This window comes from Anomaloglossus baeobatrachus, chromosome 9 (assembly GCF_048569485.1).
Source record: "Anomaloglossus baeobatrachus isolate aAnoBae1 chromosome 9, aAnoBae1.hap1, whole genome shotgun sequence".
In the NCBI taxonomy this organism is placed as follows: Eukaryota; Metazoa; Chordata; class Amphibia; order Anura; family Aromobatidae; genus Anomaloglossus; species Anomaloglossus baeobatrachus.
Genome location: NC_134361.1, coordinates 2,396,500 through 2,410,012, shown reverse-complemented (window position 1 = coordinate 2,410,012; position 13,513 = coordinate 2,396,500). Strand labels below are relative to the sequence as shown.

General features: G+C 52.1%; 1 protein-coding gene across 6 annotated transcripts in view; it reads right to left on the bottom strand.

The window, feature by feature from the left end:
- The window catches only part of DIAPH2 (diaphanous related formin 2), a 1,791,241-nt gene that overhangs the window by 1,581,854 nt on the left and 195,874 nt on the right, over positions 1-13,513 (bottom strand). For all 6 annotated transcript variants that reach the window (XR_012725273.1, XR_012725274.1, XM_075323052.1 and 3 more), the window contains one exon: positions 10,279-10,418. Coding sequence is in view for 4 of the 6 variants with exons in the window: in XM_075323052.1 (XP_075179167.1) it covers positions 10,279-10,418 (140 nt within the window). In the remaining 2 variants the exon portion in view is untranslated. The remainder of the gene's footprint in view (positions 1-10,278; positions 10,419-13,513) is intronic.

Genomic DNA, 13,513 nt, shown 5'->3' with positions numbered 1-13,513 from the left:
ACAGATGAGACAAAGATCAACCTGTACCAGAATGATGGGAAGAAAAAAGTTTGGAGAAGAAAGGGAACGGCACATGATCCAAGGCACACCACATCCTCTGTAAAACATGGTGGAGGCAACGTGATGGCATGGGCATGCATGGCTTTCAATGGCACTGGGTCACTTGTGTTTATTGATGACATAACAGCAGACAAGAGTAGCCGGATGAATTCTGAAGTGTACCGGGATATACTTTCAGCCCAGATTCAGCCAAATGCCGCAAAGTTGATCGGACGGCGCTTCATAGTACAGATGGACAATGACCCCAAGCATACAGCCAAAGCTACCCAGGAGTTCATGAGTGCAAAAAAGTGGAACATTCTGCAATGGCCAAGTCAATCACCAGATCTTAACCCAATTGAGCATGCATTTCACTTGCTCAAATCCAGACTTAAGACGGAAAGACCCACAAACAAGGAAGACCTGAAGGCTGCGGCTGTAAAGGCCTGGCAAAGCATTAAGAAGGAGGAAACACAGCGTTTGGTGATGTCCATGGGTTCCAGACTTAAGGCAGTGATTGCCTCCAAAGGATTCGCAACAAAATATTGAAAATAAAAATATTTTGTTTGGGTTTGGTTTATTTGTCCAATTACTTTTGACCTCCTAAAATGTGGAGTGTTTGTAAAGAAATGTGTACAATTCCTACAATTTCTATCAGATATTTTTGTTCAAACTTTCAAATTAAACGTTACAATCTGCACTTGAATTCTGTTGTAGAGGTTTCATTTAAAATCAAATGTGGTGGCATGCAGAGCCTAACTCGCGAAAATTGTGTCACTGTCCAAATATTTCTGGACCTAACTGTATATGCAAGTGTAAAAATCCATAGAAGAGAATCCCAAAGTAACACCTGCTAATAAGACCTATGCATAAATACAATGTCCTGACCAGGGCTGCGATGCATCATACTGATGGGGTGACAGTGAGGGGAAAAGACCCAGGCGTATCGCCGCAGGCAGCAGCTTCATCAGGGGTGAAAGAACAGTGTGTTAGGTGCCCACAAGGGGCTGTTTATACATATATGTAACATGTGGAAGACATGGCGTGTGAATCCCCATGGATGCTGAACTCCTGCAGCTGCGCACTCCCTCATGCTATACTGGGTACGGCGCTTCCGGTGCCTGCACAGAACCTCTGAATGATACAGAACTGCAATCAAAAGCGCAGCGAAGTAGCACATGTGCAGATACAAGCAATACTGGATATGGCGATTCCGGTGCCTGCGCAGAACGGTTGAATAATACAGAACCGCGATCACAAGCGCAGTGAGGTAGCACATGCGCAGATACAAGCTATACTGGGTACGGCGATTACAGCGCCTGCGCAGAACAGATGAATAATACAGCACCGCGATCACAAGTGCAGTGAAGTAGCACATGCGCAGATACAAGCTATACTGGGTACAGGGATTACGGCGCCGGCACAGAACGGATGAATAATACAGCACCACAATCACAAGTGCAGTGAAGTAGCACATGCGCAGATACAAGCTATACTGGGTACGGCGATTACGGCGCCGGCACAGAACGGATGAATAATACAGCACCACAATCACAAGTGCAGTGAAGTAGCACATGGGCAGATACAAGCTATACTGGGTACGGCGATTACGGCGCCGGCACACAACAGATGAATAATACAGCACCACAATCACAAGTGCAGTGAAGTAGCACATGCGCAGATACAAGCTATACTGGGTACAGCGATTACGGCGCCGGCACAGAACGGATGAATAATACAGCACCGCGATCACAAGTGCAGTGAAGTAGCACATGCGCAGATACAAGCTATACTGGGTACGGCGATTACGGCGCCGGCGCAGAACGGATGAACAATACAGCACCGCGATCACAAGAGCAGTGAAGTAGCACATGCGCAGATACAAGCTATACTGGGTACGGCGATTACGGCGCCGGCACAGAACAGATGAATAATACAGCACCGCGATCACAAGAGCAGTGAAGTAGCACATGCGCAGATACAAGCTATACTGGGTACGGCGATTACGGCGCCGGCACAGAACGGATGAATAATACAGCACCGCGATCACAAGTGCAGTGAAGTAGCACATGCGCAGATACAAGCTATACTGGGTACGGCGATTACGGCGCCGGCACAGAACGGATGAATAATACAGCACCGCGATCACAAGCGCAGTGAAGTAGCACATGCGCAGATACAAGCTATACTGGGTACGGTGATTACGGCGCCGGCACAGAACAATACAGCACCGCGATCACAAGCGCAGTGAAATTTTGGTAGAATAATAGCAGCTCCCTTAAACAATTGTGAAACGCTGCACGTCCCGCTTAGATGCAGATGATAAACTTTACTATACTAGCGGACGTCCACCATGAATCTCATGAGCCAGTGTCACAAATCCTTTATACGGTGCGAGGTTCTCTGGCTGGAGTCTGATGGACCCGGGCCCCCACCCATATGATGGTCACAATTATGAGCCCTTACAGCATTCTAAATATAAGCATGTGTTGCCCCCTCCCATAATGTAATAATGTCCCCATTCTGGAGTAATGTGCCCATCCTGGCCACTTTCAGTAATATACGTCCCCCATGCTGGACCCCATCCTGCTATAACGTCCCCTTCCGCTTCCCTTCCAGTATTACTCGCCCGCTCCTGATATAGAAGAGCGTCAGGACGGGGAACATTATAATACATTTTTTTTTTTTAAAAAGGAAAGGTTCTTCTCACCTTCTTGGGTGATGGGTGACGCGACACCCCGCTGGGCACCTCTGATTGGCTGGAGGGGTGCACTGCTGTGCAGGGAGCGGGTGCCTCTGATCGGCTGGAGGGGTGTCCTGCTGTGCAGGGAGCGGGTGCCTCTGATCGGCTGGAGGAGTGTCCTGCTGTGCAGGGAGCGGGTGCCTCTGATCGGCTGTCGGGGTGTCCTGCTGTGCAGGGAGCGGGCACCTCTGATCGGCTGGCGGGGTGTCCTACTATGCAGGGAGCGGGTGCCTCTAATCGGCTGGAGGGGTGTCCTGCTGTGCAGGGAGCGGGTGCCTCTGATCGACTGGAGGAGTGTCCTGCTGTGCAGGGAGTGGGTGCCTCTGATCGGCTGTCGGGGTGTCCTGCTGTGCAGGGAGCGGGCACCTCTGATCGGCTGGCGGGGTGTCCTACTATGCAGGCAGCGGGTGCCTCTGATCGGCTGGAGGGGTGTCCTGCTGTGCAGGGAGCGGGTGCCTCTGATCGGCTGGAGGGGTGTCCTGCTGTGCAGGGAGCGGGTGCCTCTGATCGGCTGGAGGAGTGTCCTGCTGTGCAGGGAGCGGGTGCCTCTGGCTGTCGGCGTGTCCTGCTGTGCAGGGAGCGGGTGCGTCTGATCGGCTGGCGGGGTGTCCTGCTGTGCAGGGAGCGGGCGCCTCTGATCGGCTGGCGGGGTGTCCTGCTGTGCAGGCAGCGGGTGCCTCTGATCGGCTGGAGGGGTGTCCTGCTGTGCAGGGAGCGGGTGCCTCTGATCGGCTGGAGGGGTGTCCTGCTGTGCAGGGAGCGGGTGCCTCTGATCGGCTGGAGGAGTGTCCTGCTGTGCAGGGAGCGGGCGCCTCTGATCGGCTGGCGGGGTGTCCTGCTGTGCAGGGAGCGGGTGCCTCTGATCGGCTGGAGGGGTGTCCTGCTGTGCAGGGAGCGGGTGCCTCTGATCGGCTGGAGGAGTGTCCTGCTGTGCAGGGAGCGGGTGCCTCTGGCTGTCGGCGTGTCCTGCTGTGCAGGGAGCGGGTGCCTCTGATCGGCTGGAGGAGTGTCCTGCTGTGCAGGGAGCGGGCGCCTCTGATCGGCTGGCGGGGTGTCCTGCTGTGCAGGGAGCGGGTGCCTCTGATCGGCTGGAGGGGTGTCCTGCTGTGCAGGGAGCGGGTGCCTCTGATCGGCTGGAGGAGTGTCCTGCTGTGCAGGGAGCGGGTGCCTCTGGCTGTCGGCGTGTCCTGCTGTGCAGGGAGCGGGCGCCTCTGATCGGCTGGCGGGGTGTCCTGCTGTGCAGGGAGCGGGCGCCTCTGATCGGCTGGCGGGGTGTCCTGCTGTGCAGGGAGCGGGCGCCTCTGTGCCGCACACATTTCAGCTGAATGTCCAGATAAAATAAGCGCTGGCATCAGTGGCCCCTCCAATACGGGCTCCGTCGAGGCCGCACCCTCTGCAGAAGCGATTGTGACACCTCTGGCATTATATGTAGGAGCCTCAGACGCTCTGTGTGCCGCCATAGGATGGAGCTGCATTTTGGATTTATTTATATTCCTCCTTATAATAAGTGACATCGTATTCAGCAGCAATGTCCAAAGAGACAATAATATCATGGTGGACTCAACAACGTGCACTGCCCCCACCCACAACACACTACCCCTACCCCACAATACACTGCTCCTCCCCAACAACATACTGCCCCTCCCCAACAGCACGTACTTCCCCTCCCCCACAATACACTGCCCCTCCCCAACAACACACTGCCCCTCCCCAACAACACACTGCCCCACCCCCACAACATGCACTGCCCCTCCCCCACAACATGCACTGCCCCCACCCACAACACACTACCCTACCCCACAATATACTGCCCCTCTCCAACAGCACGCACTGCCCCTCCCCCACAATACACTGCCCCTCCCCAACAACACACTGCCCCACCCCCACAACATACTGCCCCTCCCCAACAGCACGCACTGCCCCACCCCCACAACTTGCACTGCCCCTCCCCCACAACATGCACTGCCCCCACCCACAACACACTACCCCTACCCCACAATACACTGCTCCTCCCCAACACACTGCCCCTCTCCAACAGCACGCACTGCCCCTCCCCCACAATACACTGCTCCTCCCCAACAGCACGCACTGCCCCTCCCCCACAATACACTGCTCCTCCCCAACACACTGCTCCTCCCCAACACACTGCCCCTCCCCAACAACACACTGCCCCACCCCCACAACATGCACTGCCCCTCCCCCACAACATGCACTGCCCCCACCCACAACACACTACCCCTACCCCACAATACACTGCTCCTCCCCAACACACTGCCCCTCTCCAACAGCACGCACTGCCCCTCCCCCACAATACACTGCTCCTCCCCAACAGCACGCACTGCCCCTCCCCCACAATACACTGCTCCTCCCCAACACACTGCCCCTCCCAACAACACACTGCCCCACCCCCACAACATGCACTGCCCCTCCCCCACAACATGCACTGCCCCCACCCACAACACACTACCCCTACCCCACAATACACTGCTCCTCCCCAACAACATACTGCCCCTCTCCAACAGCACGCACTGCCCCTCCCCCACAATACACTGCTCCTCCCCAACACACTGCCCCTCCCCAACAACACACTGCCCCACCCCCACAACATGCACTGCCCCTCCCCCACAACATGCACTGCCCCCACCCACAACACACTACCCCTACCCCACAATACACTGCTCCTCCACAACAACATACTGCCCCTCTCCAACAGCACGCACTGCCCCTCCCCCACAATACACTGCTCCTCCCCAACAACACACTGCCCCTCCCCAACAACACACTGCCCCACCCCCACAACATGCACTGCCCCTCCCCCACAACATGCACTGCCCCCACCCACAACACACTACCCCTACCCCACAATACACTGCTCCTCCCCAACAACATACTGCCCCTCCCCAACAGCACGCACTGCCCCTCCCCCACAATACACTGCTCCTCCCCAACAACACACTGCCCCTCCCCAACAACACACTGCCCCACCCCCACAACATGCACTGCCCCTCCCCCACAACATGCACTGCCCCCACCCACAACACACTACCCCTACCCCACAATACACTGCTCCTCCCCAACAGCACGCACTGCCCCTCCCCCACAATACACTGCCCCTCCCCAACAACACACTGCCCCACCCCCACAACATGCACTGCCCCTTCCCCACAACATGCACTGCCCCCACCCACAACACACTACCCCTACCCCACAATACACTGCTCCTCCCCAACAACATACTGCCCCTCTTCAACAGCACGCACTGCTCCTCCCCCACAATACACTGCTCCTCCCCAACAACACACTGCCCCTCCCCAACAACACACTGCCCCTCCCCCACAACATGCACTGCCCCCACCAACAACACACTACCCCTACCCCACAATACACTGCTCCTCCCCAACAACATACTGCCCCTCCCCAACAGCATGCACTGCCCCTCCCCCACAATACACTGCTCCTCCCCAACAACACACTGCCCCTCCCCAACAACACTGCCCCACCCCCACAAGATGCACTGCCCCTCCCCCACAACATGCACTGCCCCCACCCACAACACACTACCCCTACCCCACAATACACTGCTCCTCCCCAACAACATACTGCCCCTCCCCCACAGCACGCACTTCCCCTCCCCCACAGCACACTACCCCTACCCCACAATACACTGCTCCTCCCCAACAACATACTGCCCCCACCCACAACACACTACCCCTACCCCACAATACACTGCTCCTCTCCAACAACATACTGCTCCTCCCCCACAGCACACTACCCCTATCCCACAATACACTGCTCCTCCCCAACAACACACTGCCCCTCCCCAACAACACACTGCCCCACCCCCACAACATGCACTGCCCCCACCCACAACACACTACCCTACCCCACAATACACTGCTCCTCCCTAACAACATACTGCCCCTCCCCCACAACATGCACTGCCCGTCCCCCACAACACACTGCCCCTTCCCCACTACATGCACTGCCACTTCCCCAGAACATGCACTGCCCCTCCGCCACAACACACTGACCCTCCCCCCACAACACACTGCTCCTTGCCCTCAACATGTACTGCTTCTCCCCCACAACACACACTGCCCCTCCCCACAACACACTGCCCTCCCCCACAACACACACTGCCATCCCCCACAATGTGCACTGCCCCTGCCCCACAAGCTCTTCTGTTAGCGGAGCCCGTCCTGGCTTATTACTCTCACTATCGTGTGTAATCAGAGGTTTGGGCGGCGCTCGCGCTGAGCCTCGTTATTAATCCATTACTAATAATTCTGCGGTTTTCTAACATCATTTGGTTTCACACAACAATCAATAAACTTCAAGTAATTGACCCTAATTGATGTAATTATAGGAAATAACGTACAAGCAAAATGGAAACAAACGCCGATCCCGAGACTTCATTGTGGGAAATCGTTAACGCAGATTTCAGAATTTACACTCCTTAACGCAAATCTGACTAAGGCTGCTTTCACACATCCGGCTTGAGCTCTGCGGCTCAATCCGGCTGTGCAAGCTATGTAACGGATGCGGTGAACACACCGCATCCTTTGCATAAGTTTTTCCTTTGCGGCCAGTCCGGTTTTTGCCGCTTGCGGTATGCTACTGAGCATGCGCAGTGGCAAAAACCGCATGCGAGGCCGGATGCGGTTATTGCCGCATCCGGCCGCCATAGGCATGCATTGAAAAATGTGCCGCATCGGCCGAATGCGGCGCAATGCGGTTTTTTTTGCCGCATGAAAAAACGTGCCAGGCAACGTTCCATCCGGCCGCCGCATCGGCTAAATCTGCCGCATGCGGCAAAAACCGGACGGAACGCAAGGCCATGCGGCACAATGCGGCACTAATTAAAGTCTATGCAGGAAAATCGCAACCGGCAGCAAAAAAAAAACGGTTGCGATTTTCCTGCAAAGTGCCGGAGTGTGCCGCATTGCAGAAACCGGAGGTGTGAAAGCAGCCTAAAACAAAACATACTACAACCTCCGAATATTCATCATGTTTCCACTCTCAAGATCTGTGCGAACTGTGACTGTGAATCGATAATTTCCTACAGCGTGACGACGGATACAAACAATGCGGACGCTGCGGGGACGTAGGACGCTGTGCACACTGACAGTATGAGCCTGATACTGAAGGAACAGCGCGGCACTCTACAGTATCCACACAGCACACCGGGCCTGTGCAGTCCGAGTCATGGAGTTGGTATAAAATGGAGCGACTCTTAAAATCTCTAATAAATTGGGTCCAGCGGTCAGTGCAGAATGTGATGAATATTTTTCATAGGAATTTGGGAAAGTTATGAAATGTCCTATAAATGTCTGTTCTATTCCTGATCTAAGGCCACATTCACACACAGCGTATTTGCTGCGGTTTTTGAGGATACATTTGTCAGCTGCAAAAGCAGATCAGCTTTTTATAAAACCGCATCACCTGAAAGGCTTCTGAGCTCATAAATAATGTTTTCAATAGCAAAAGCAGATTAGAAAACACCACAAACTGGTCATTGTGTGTGAGCAGTCAGTTTGTGGTCCTGATCCTCACAACACGCGGTGTCTGAATGTCAGATCTGGAAACCCATTGCCTTTGCTGGGATCCTGGAGTCACTGTATGTCACTGTGTGTGACTGTATGTAGCCTGAGGATCGAGGCTGTGTCTTGGCTGAGATAAGTCTGTGCTGCACTTGAACACCAGTAAAGCTCCTCCTCTACAGGCAAGGGTAAAAGGTAACCACACTCAGAAAGAAGGAAGGCCGGCACTCATCTCAGAAAGAAGGAAGGCCGCACTCATCTCAGAAAGAAGGAAGGCCGGCACTCATCTCAGAAAGAAGGAAGGCCGCACTCTTCTCAGAAAGAAGGAAGGCCGGCACTCATCTCAGAAAGAAGGAAGGCCGACACTCATCTCAGAAAGAAGGAAAGCCGCACTCATCTCAGAAAGAAGGAAGGCCGGCACTCATCTCAGAAAGAAGGAAGGCCGGCACTCATCTCTGAAAGAAGGAAGGCCGCACTCATCTCTGAAAGAAGGAAGGCCGCACTCATCTCTGAAAGAAGGAAGGCCGCACTCATCTCTGAAAGAAGGAAGGCCGCACTCATCTCAGAAAGAAGGAAGACCGCACTCTTCTCAGAAAGAAGGAAGGCCGGCACTCATCTCAGAAAGAAGGAAGGCCGGCACTCATCTCAGAAAGAAGGAAGGCCGACACTCATCTCTGAAAGAAGGAAGGCCGCACTCATCTCTGAAAGAAGGAAGGCCGCACTCATCTCTGAAAGAAGGAAGGCCGCACTCATCTCTGAAAGAAGGAAGGCCGCACTCATCTCTGAAAGAAGGAAGGCCGCACTCATCTCTGAAAGAAGGAAGGCCGCACTCATCTCTGAAAGGAGGAAGGCCGCACTCATCTCAGAATTGCTGGAGTGAACAGGACACCAGATTAAGGTCATTACTTCTTAAAGCATATGTAATCTTTCAATAAACTGTGCATAAATCAATAGTCCAGTATACTGCATGTCCTCTCTGTATACTGCATGTCCTCTCTGTATACTGCATGTCCTCTCTGTATACTGCATGTCCTCTTTGTATACTGCATGTCCCTGTATACAGGGAGCTCCCCCTAGTGGTGGCTGCAGACAGGATCTTATCATGTATCTCTGTATACAAGGAGCTCCCTCTAGTGGTGGCTGCAGACAGGATCTTATGTAGCTCTGTATACAGGGAGCTCCCTCTAGTGGTGACTGCAGACAGGATCTTATCATGTATCTCTGTATACAGGGAGATCCCCTAGTGGTGGCTGCAGACAGGATCTTATCATGTATCTCTGTATACAGGGAGCTCCCCCTAGTGGTGGCTGCAGACAGGATCGTATCATGTATCTCTGTATACAGGGAGCTCCCCTAGTGGTGGCTGCAGACAGGATCTTATCATGTATCTCTACAAGGAGCTCCCTCTAGTGGTGGCTGCAGACAGGATCTTATCATGTATCTCTGTATACAGGGAGCTCCCCCTAGTGGTGGCTGCAGACAGGATCTTATCATGTATCTCTGTATACAGGGAGCTCCCCCTAGTGGTGGCTGCAGACAGGATCTTATCATGTATCTCTGTATATGGGGAGCTCCCCCTAGTGGTGGCTGCAGACAGGATCTTAGCATGTATCTCTGTATACAGGGAGCTCCCTCTAGTGGTGGCTGCAGACAGGATCTTATCATGTAGCTCCGTATACAGGGAGCTCCCTCTAGTGGTGGCTGCAGACAGGATCTTATCATGTATCTCTGTATACCTGTATATCTCTGTAGTCTATAACAATGTGGTCTGGGAGCCGGACAGCTTTGTATATTTTTGGCTATGGTTACATGATAGCTATAATGACGTTGTGGGTGTAGAGAACAGAGCAGGCAGCCTCAGCTCACCACCAAAGTGAGGCAGACAATCAAACGTCCTTCCAGTCGTATATAGCACTGGGCAATGTCACCTGAAGGATTCCCATCATCTCCACTTACCTGACAGGGTTGCTGGTTAGGGAGACTCTCAGCGACTCCAGACAATTGAGCAGTTTCTCGTCGGTTATGCTGGAGCGTAGCTCATGCACGTATTCCTGGGAGGATAGCGTGCACTCATGCTTGTTATTCTTCAGGCCGCCCTATGGAGGAAACAAGGATATACCATTAGGGCAGCAGTAAAAGTATCAAGGGCTAAGTACAACCTGCAAATTGTAGTGAAAAGGCCGAGAGTGGGGAGCGGCGGGATCGAGAGTGGGGAGCGGCCGTGCCGAGAGTGGGGAGCGGCGGGATCGAGAGTGGGGAGCGGCGGGATCGAGAGTGGGGAGCGGCGGGAACGAGAGTGGGGAGCGGCCGTATCGAGAGTGGGGAGCGGCCGTGCCGAGAGTGGGGAGCGGCCGTGCCGAGAGTGGGGAGCGGCGGGATCGCGAGTGGGGAGCGGCGGGTTCGAGAGTGGGGAGCGGCGGGATCGAGAGTGGGGAGCGGCAGGATCGAGAGTCGGGAACAGTCGGATCGAGAGTCGGGAACGGTTGGATCCAGCTGATTGATAGATGGACATAAGGTCTTCCTTCAGCCTTAGAAACTAAGAGTCGGGAGCGGTCGGATCGAGTGATCGGAGCAATAATCTGCTTGCTGTCAGTGAATGGACTTATTGGTGTTCACAAATAGCGTCTGAAACCGGATCACCGTTCCCGTACACAAATGTTCCCTCTTCAGAGAGCGATTTTAGTCCTCACAGCTGGGGATTTGTTACACTGTATAGCAACAGCAGCACAGTTTTGTTTGCTGTAATCTACTTCAGACCCTAACACACATTGGCACTACACTGCGCGAGCAGGAAAAGAATAGAGGAGCGGCTCCTTCCACTGACACCAGGGTTTGCAGGACTAGGATTATACATACCCTTTTCCCCCGAAAATAAAACCTACTCCCCCAGAAAAGCCCTAGTAGGATTTGGGGGGCATTTTTGAGTATGCTTAAAATATAGACCCTACTTTAAAAAAAAAAACCCCAAAACCCTAGTTGTGGTTCCATAAGTGTCAAAGAAGGTAAAAAAGTTAAAGAATACAGCAGGACTCTTCATCAAAGAAAGCAGACACCACAAAAGAAAGTAGATCACCCTCTCCCCCAAAAAAAGTCGCACGCACCAGATCCCAGACAACTACATTTGGCCAGTGCTGATGGTGGATGGGCTCTCACACAGAGATATGTGTCGCTGTCAGGTCCTTGCCATTCCAGCTGTGATGCACTGCAGCTCTCACACACAGATCTGGTAGTCACCGCTGTAAAATACAGGGGGACCTGACAACGACACAGATCTGTGTGTGAGAGCCCATTCACCTGCCAACTCTAGTTGTTTGGGGTCTGGTAAGGGCGGTTCTTTTAGGGGGTGTATGATTACTTTTGGGGGTAAACTTGGCAGTACACAGTGTTCTGCCTTGGCAGCCTGCTAATAGTCATTCATTGCATTGTCTTTTGGGACAGATGGAAAAGGCAGTACCTCTCCACTCTGCAAACCGGGGCGAAGTGTCAGAAAGACCACCCAAACGTCAAAACTTGCTATGTTGTACTTGTGAAAGACAGTCAAGCACATCGGAATGAGTGGCCACTCTGCCTAGTCACCAAACCTTTTCCCAGCAAGGATGGGAAAGTACGTAAGGTAGAGGTCAGAGTGTGGAAGCTTGGGGAGAACAAACTGTTCCTCAGGCCTCTAACCGAACTCGTGTTACTGATTTCCCCAAAAGAACAAAATAGTGGCATCCGTTGATGCCAAGCGGGGAGTGTTCTGCCTTATGGCAGCCTGCTAATAGTCATTCATTGCAATTTCTGTTACAACCCCTAGAGGTCATTGTTATTCTTTTGAATTGCTGAGTTTCTCTTTAAGCTAAATGTATTCTGGGTAAGGAACGCCCCCTTGAGCTGAGAAGAAGCCTGCAGCCATTTTCTCCTTGGATTTGTTAGGAAAGGACCTGCTGATTCACCTCTCTGTACATTCCCCCCTGCCTAGTGTAATCCGGTGAGCAAAGCAAATGACATGTGTTAGTGATAGAATCTTAGATGGAGACTGTAGTAAATGCATTGTACCTTTTAGTGTCGTCCCTGTCTTGTTTGTATAGATAAGATTTTCTGTGTGTTGCAGCTGCAGTGACCTTTCCCCTACATCCTCACTATAACTGCACCTCATATACTGTTATGCTATGTTAACTCTGTATTAACACTGTACTGACTGTAATCATTTTCTTCTTCTAGTTTTTACCCATATTCACCTGTATCTTGGATATACCGTATTCCGTTTTATTTTATATCAGTAATAATGCTCATAATTTATTTTTTACCCACCAGCATGAGGAACAGGAAATAAACTTTTTGGATATGAATTTGAATGGTAATCCTAGTATGGGAGTGATAGAATGCAAATTATATGGAAAACCTGCAGCGGGGAATTCTCTGCTCCATGCAGGGAGTTGTCACCCGAGGCATATTATTGAGAACATCCCAACAGTGAGTACATAAGGGCAAAAAGGTGTTGTACGAGTGAGGAGGACTATAAACTAGAATGTAAAATTATTGATGAAAGATTTGTAGCCAGAGGTTACCGCCGAGATAATTTGGAAAGAGCTAAAGAAAAAAACAATTTGAAAAGTAGGACACAGTATTTGGAAGCAAAGGAGGTAATTGGGAGGTCTAAGTTGCCCGTGGTTTTCTCCGCAAAATTCAGTAAAGATTATCATGAAGTGGTACATGTAGTCCAAAAGTATTTGCCGATATTGTCAACTGATGAGACACTGTTTAAAATCTTGAAGGAAGGAGTTAAGTTTGTGTCTAAACAAAATACGGCTTTGAATGCGTTATTGTCACCCAGTGATCACACGAATAGATCTAGTGTGGATGGGGTGGAGAAAGCCACGGGGAACTGGCTTCCAACAAAGGGATCTTATACGTGCGGACACAAATCATGTGGCTTGTGTGCTTTTATGCAGACTACCAAAAGTTTTTCTTCCTTTAGCCAAGGAAAAAATTACGAAATAAATTGTATGATAAACTGCGGTACGGATCACGCAGTCTACTTGGTCTCCTGTGTAGCTTGCCGGTTGCAATATATTGGTAGCACTTCGCGTCCTTTAAGGAGAAGAATTTCAGAACATGTGTATGATACAAATAATGTGACAACCAGGAGCTTGTCTGGAGGGTCCCAGCATTTTCGGGATGTACATGCGGGAGATTTGAGAGATATGAA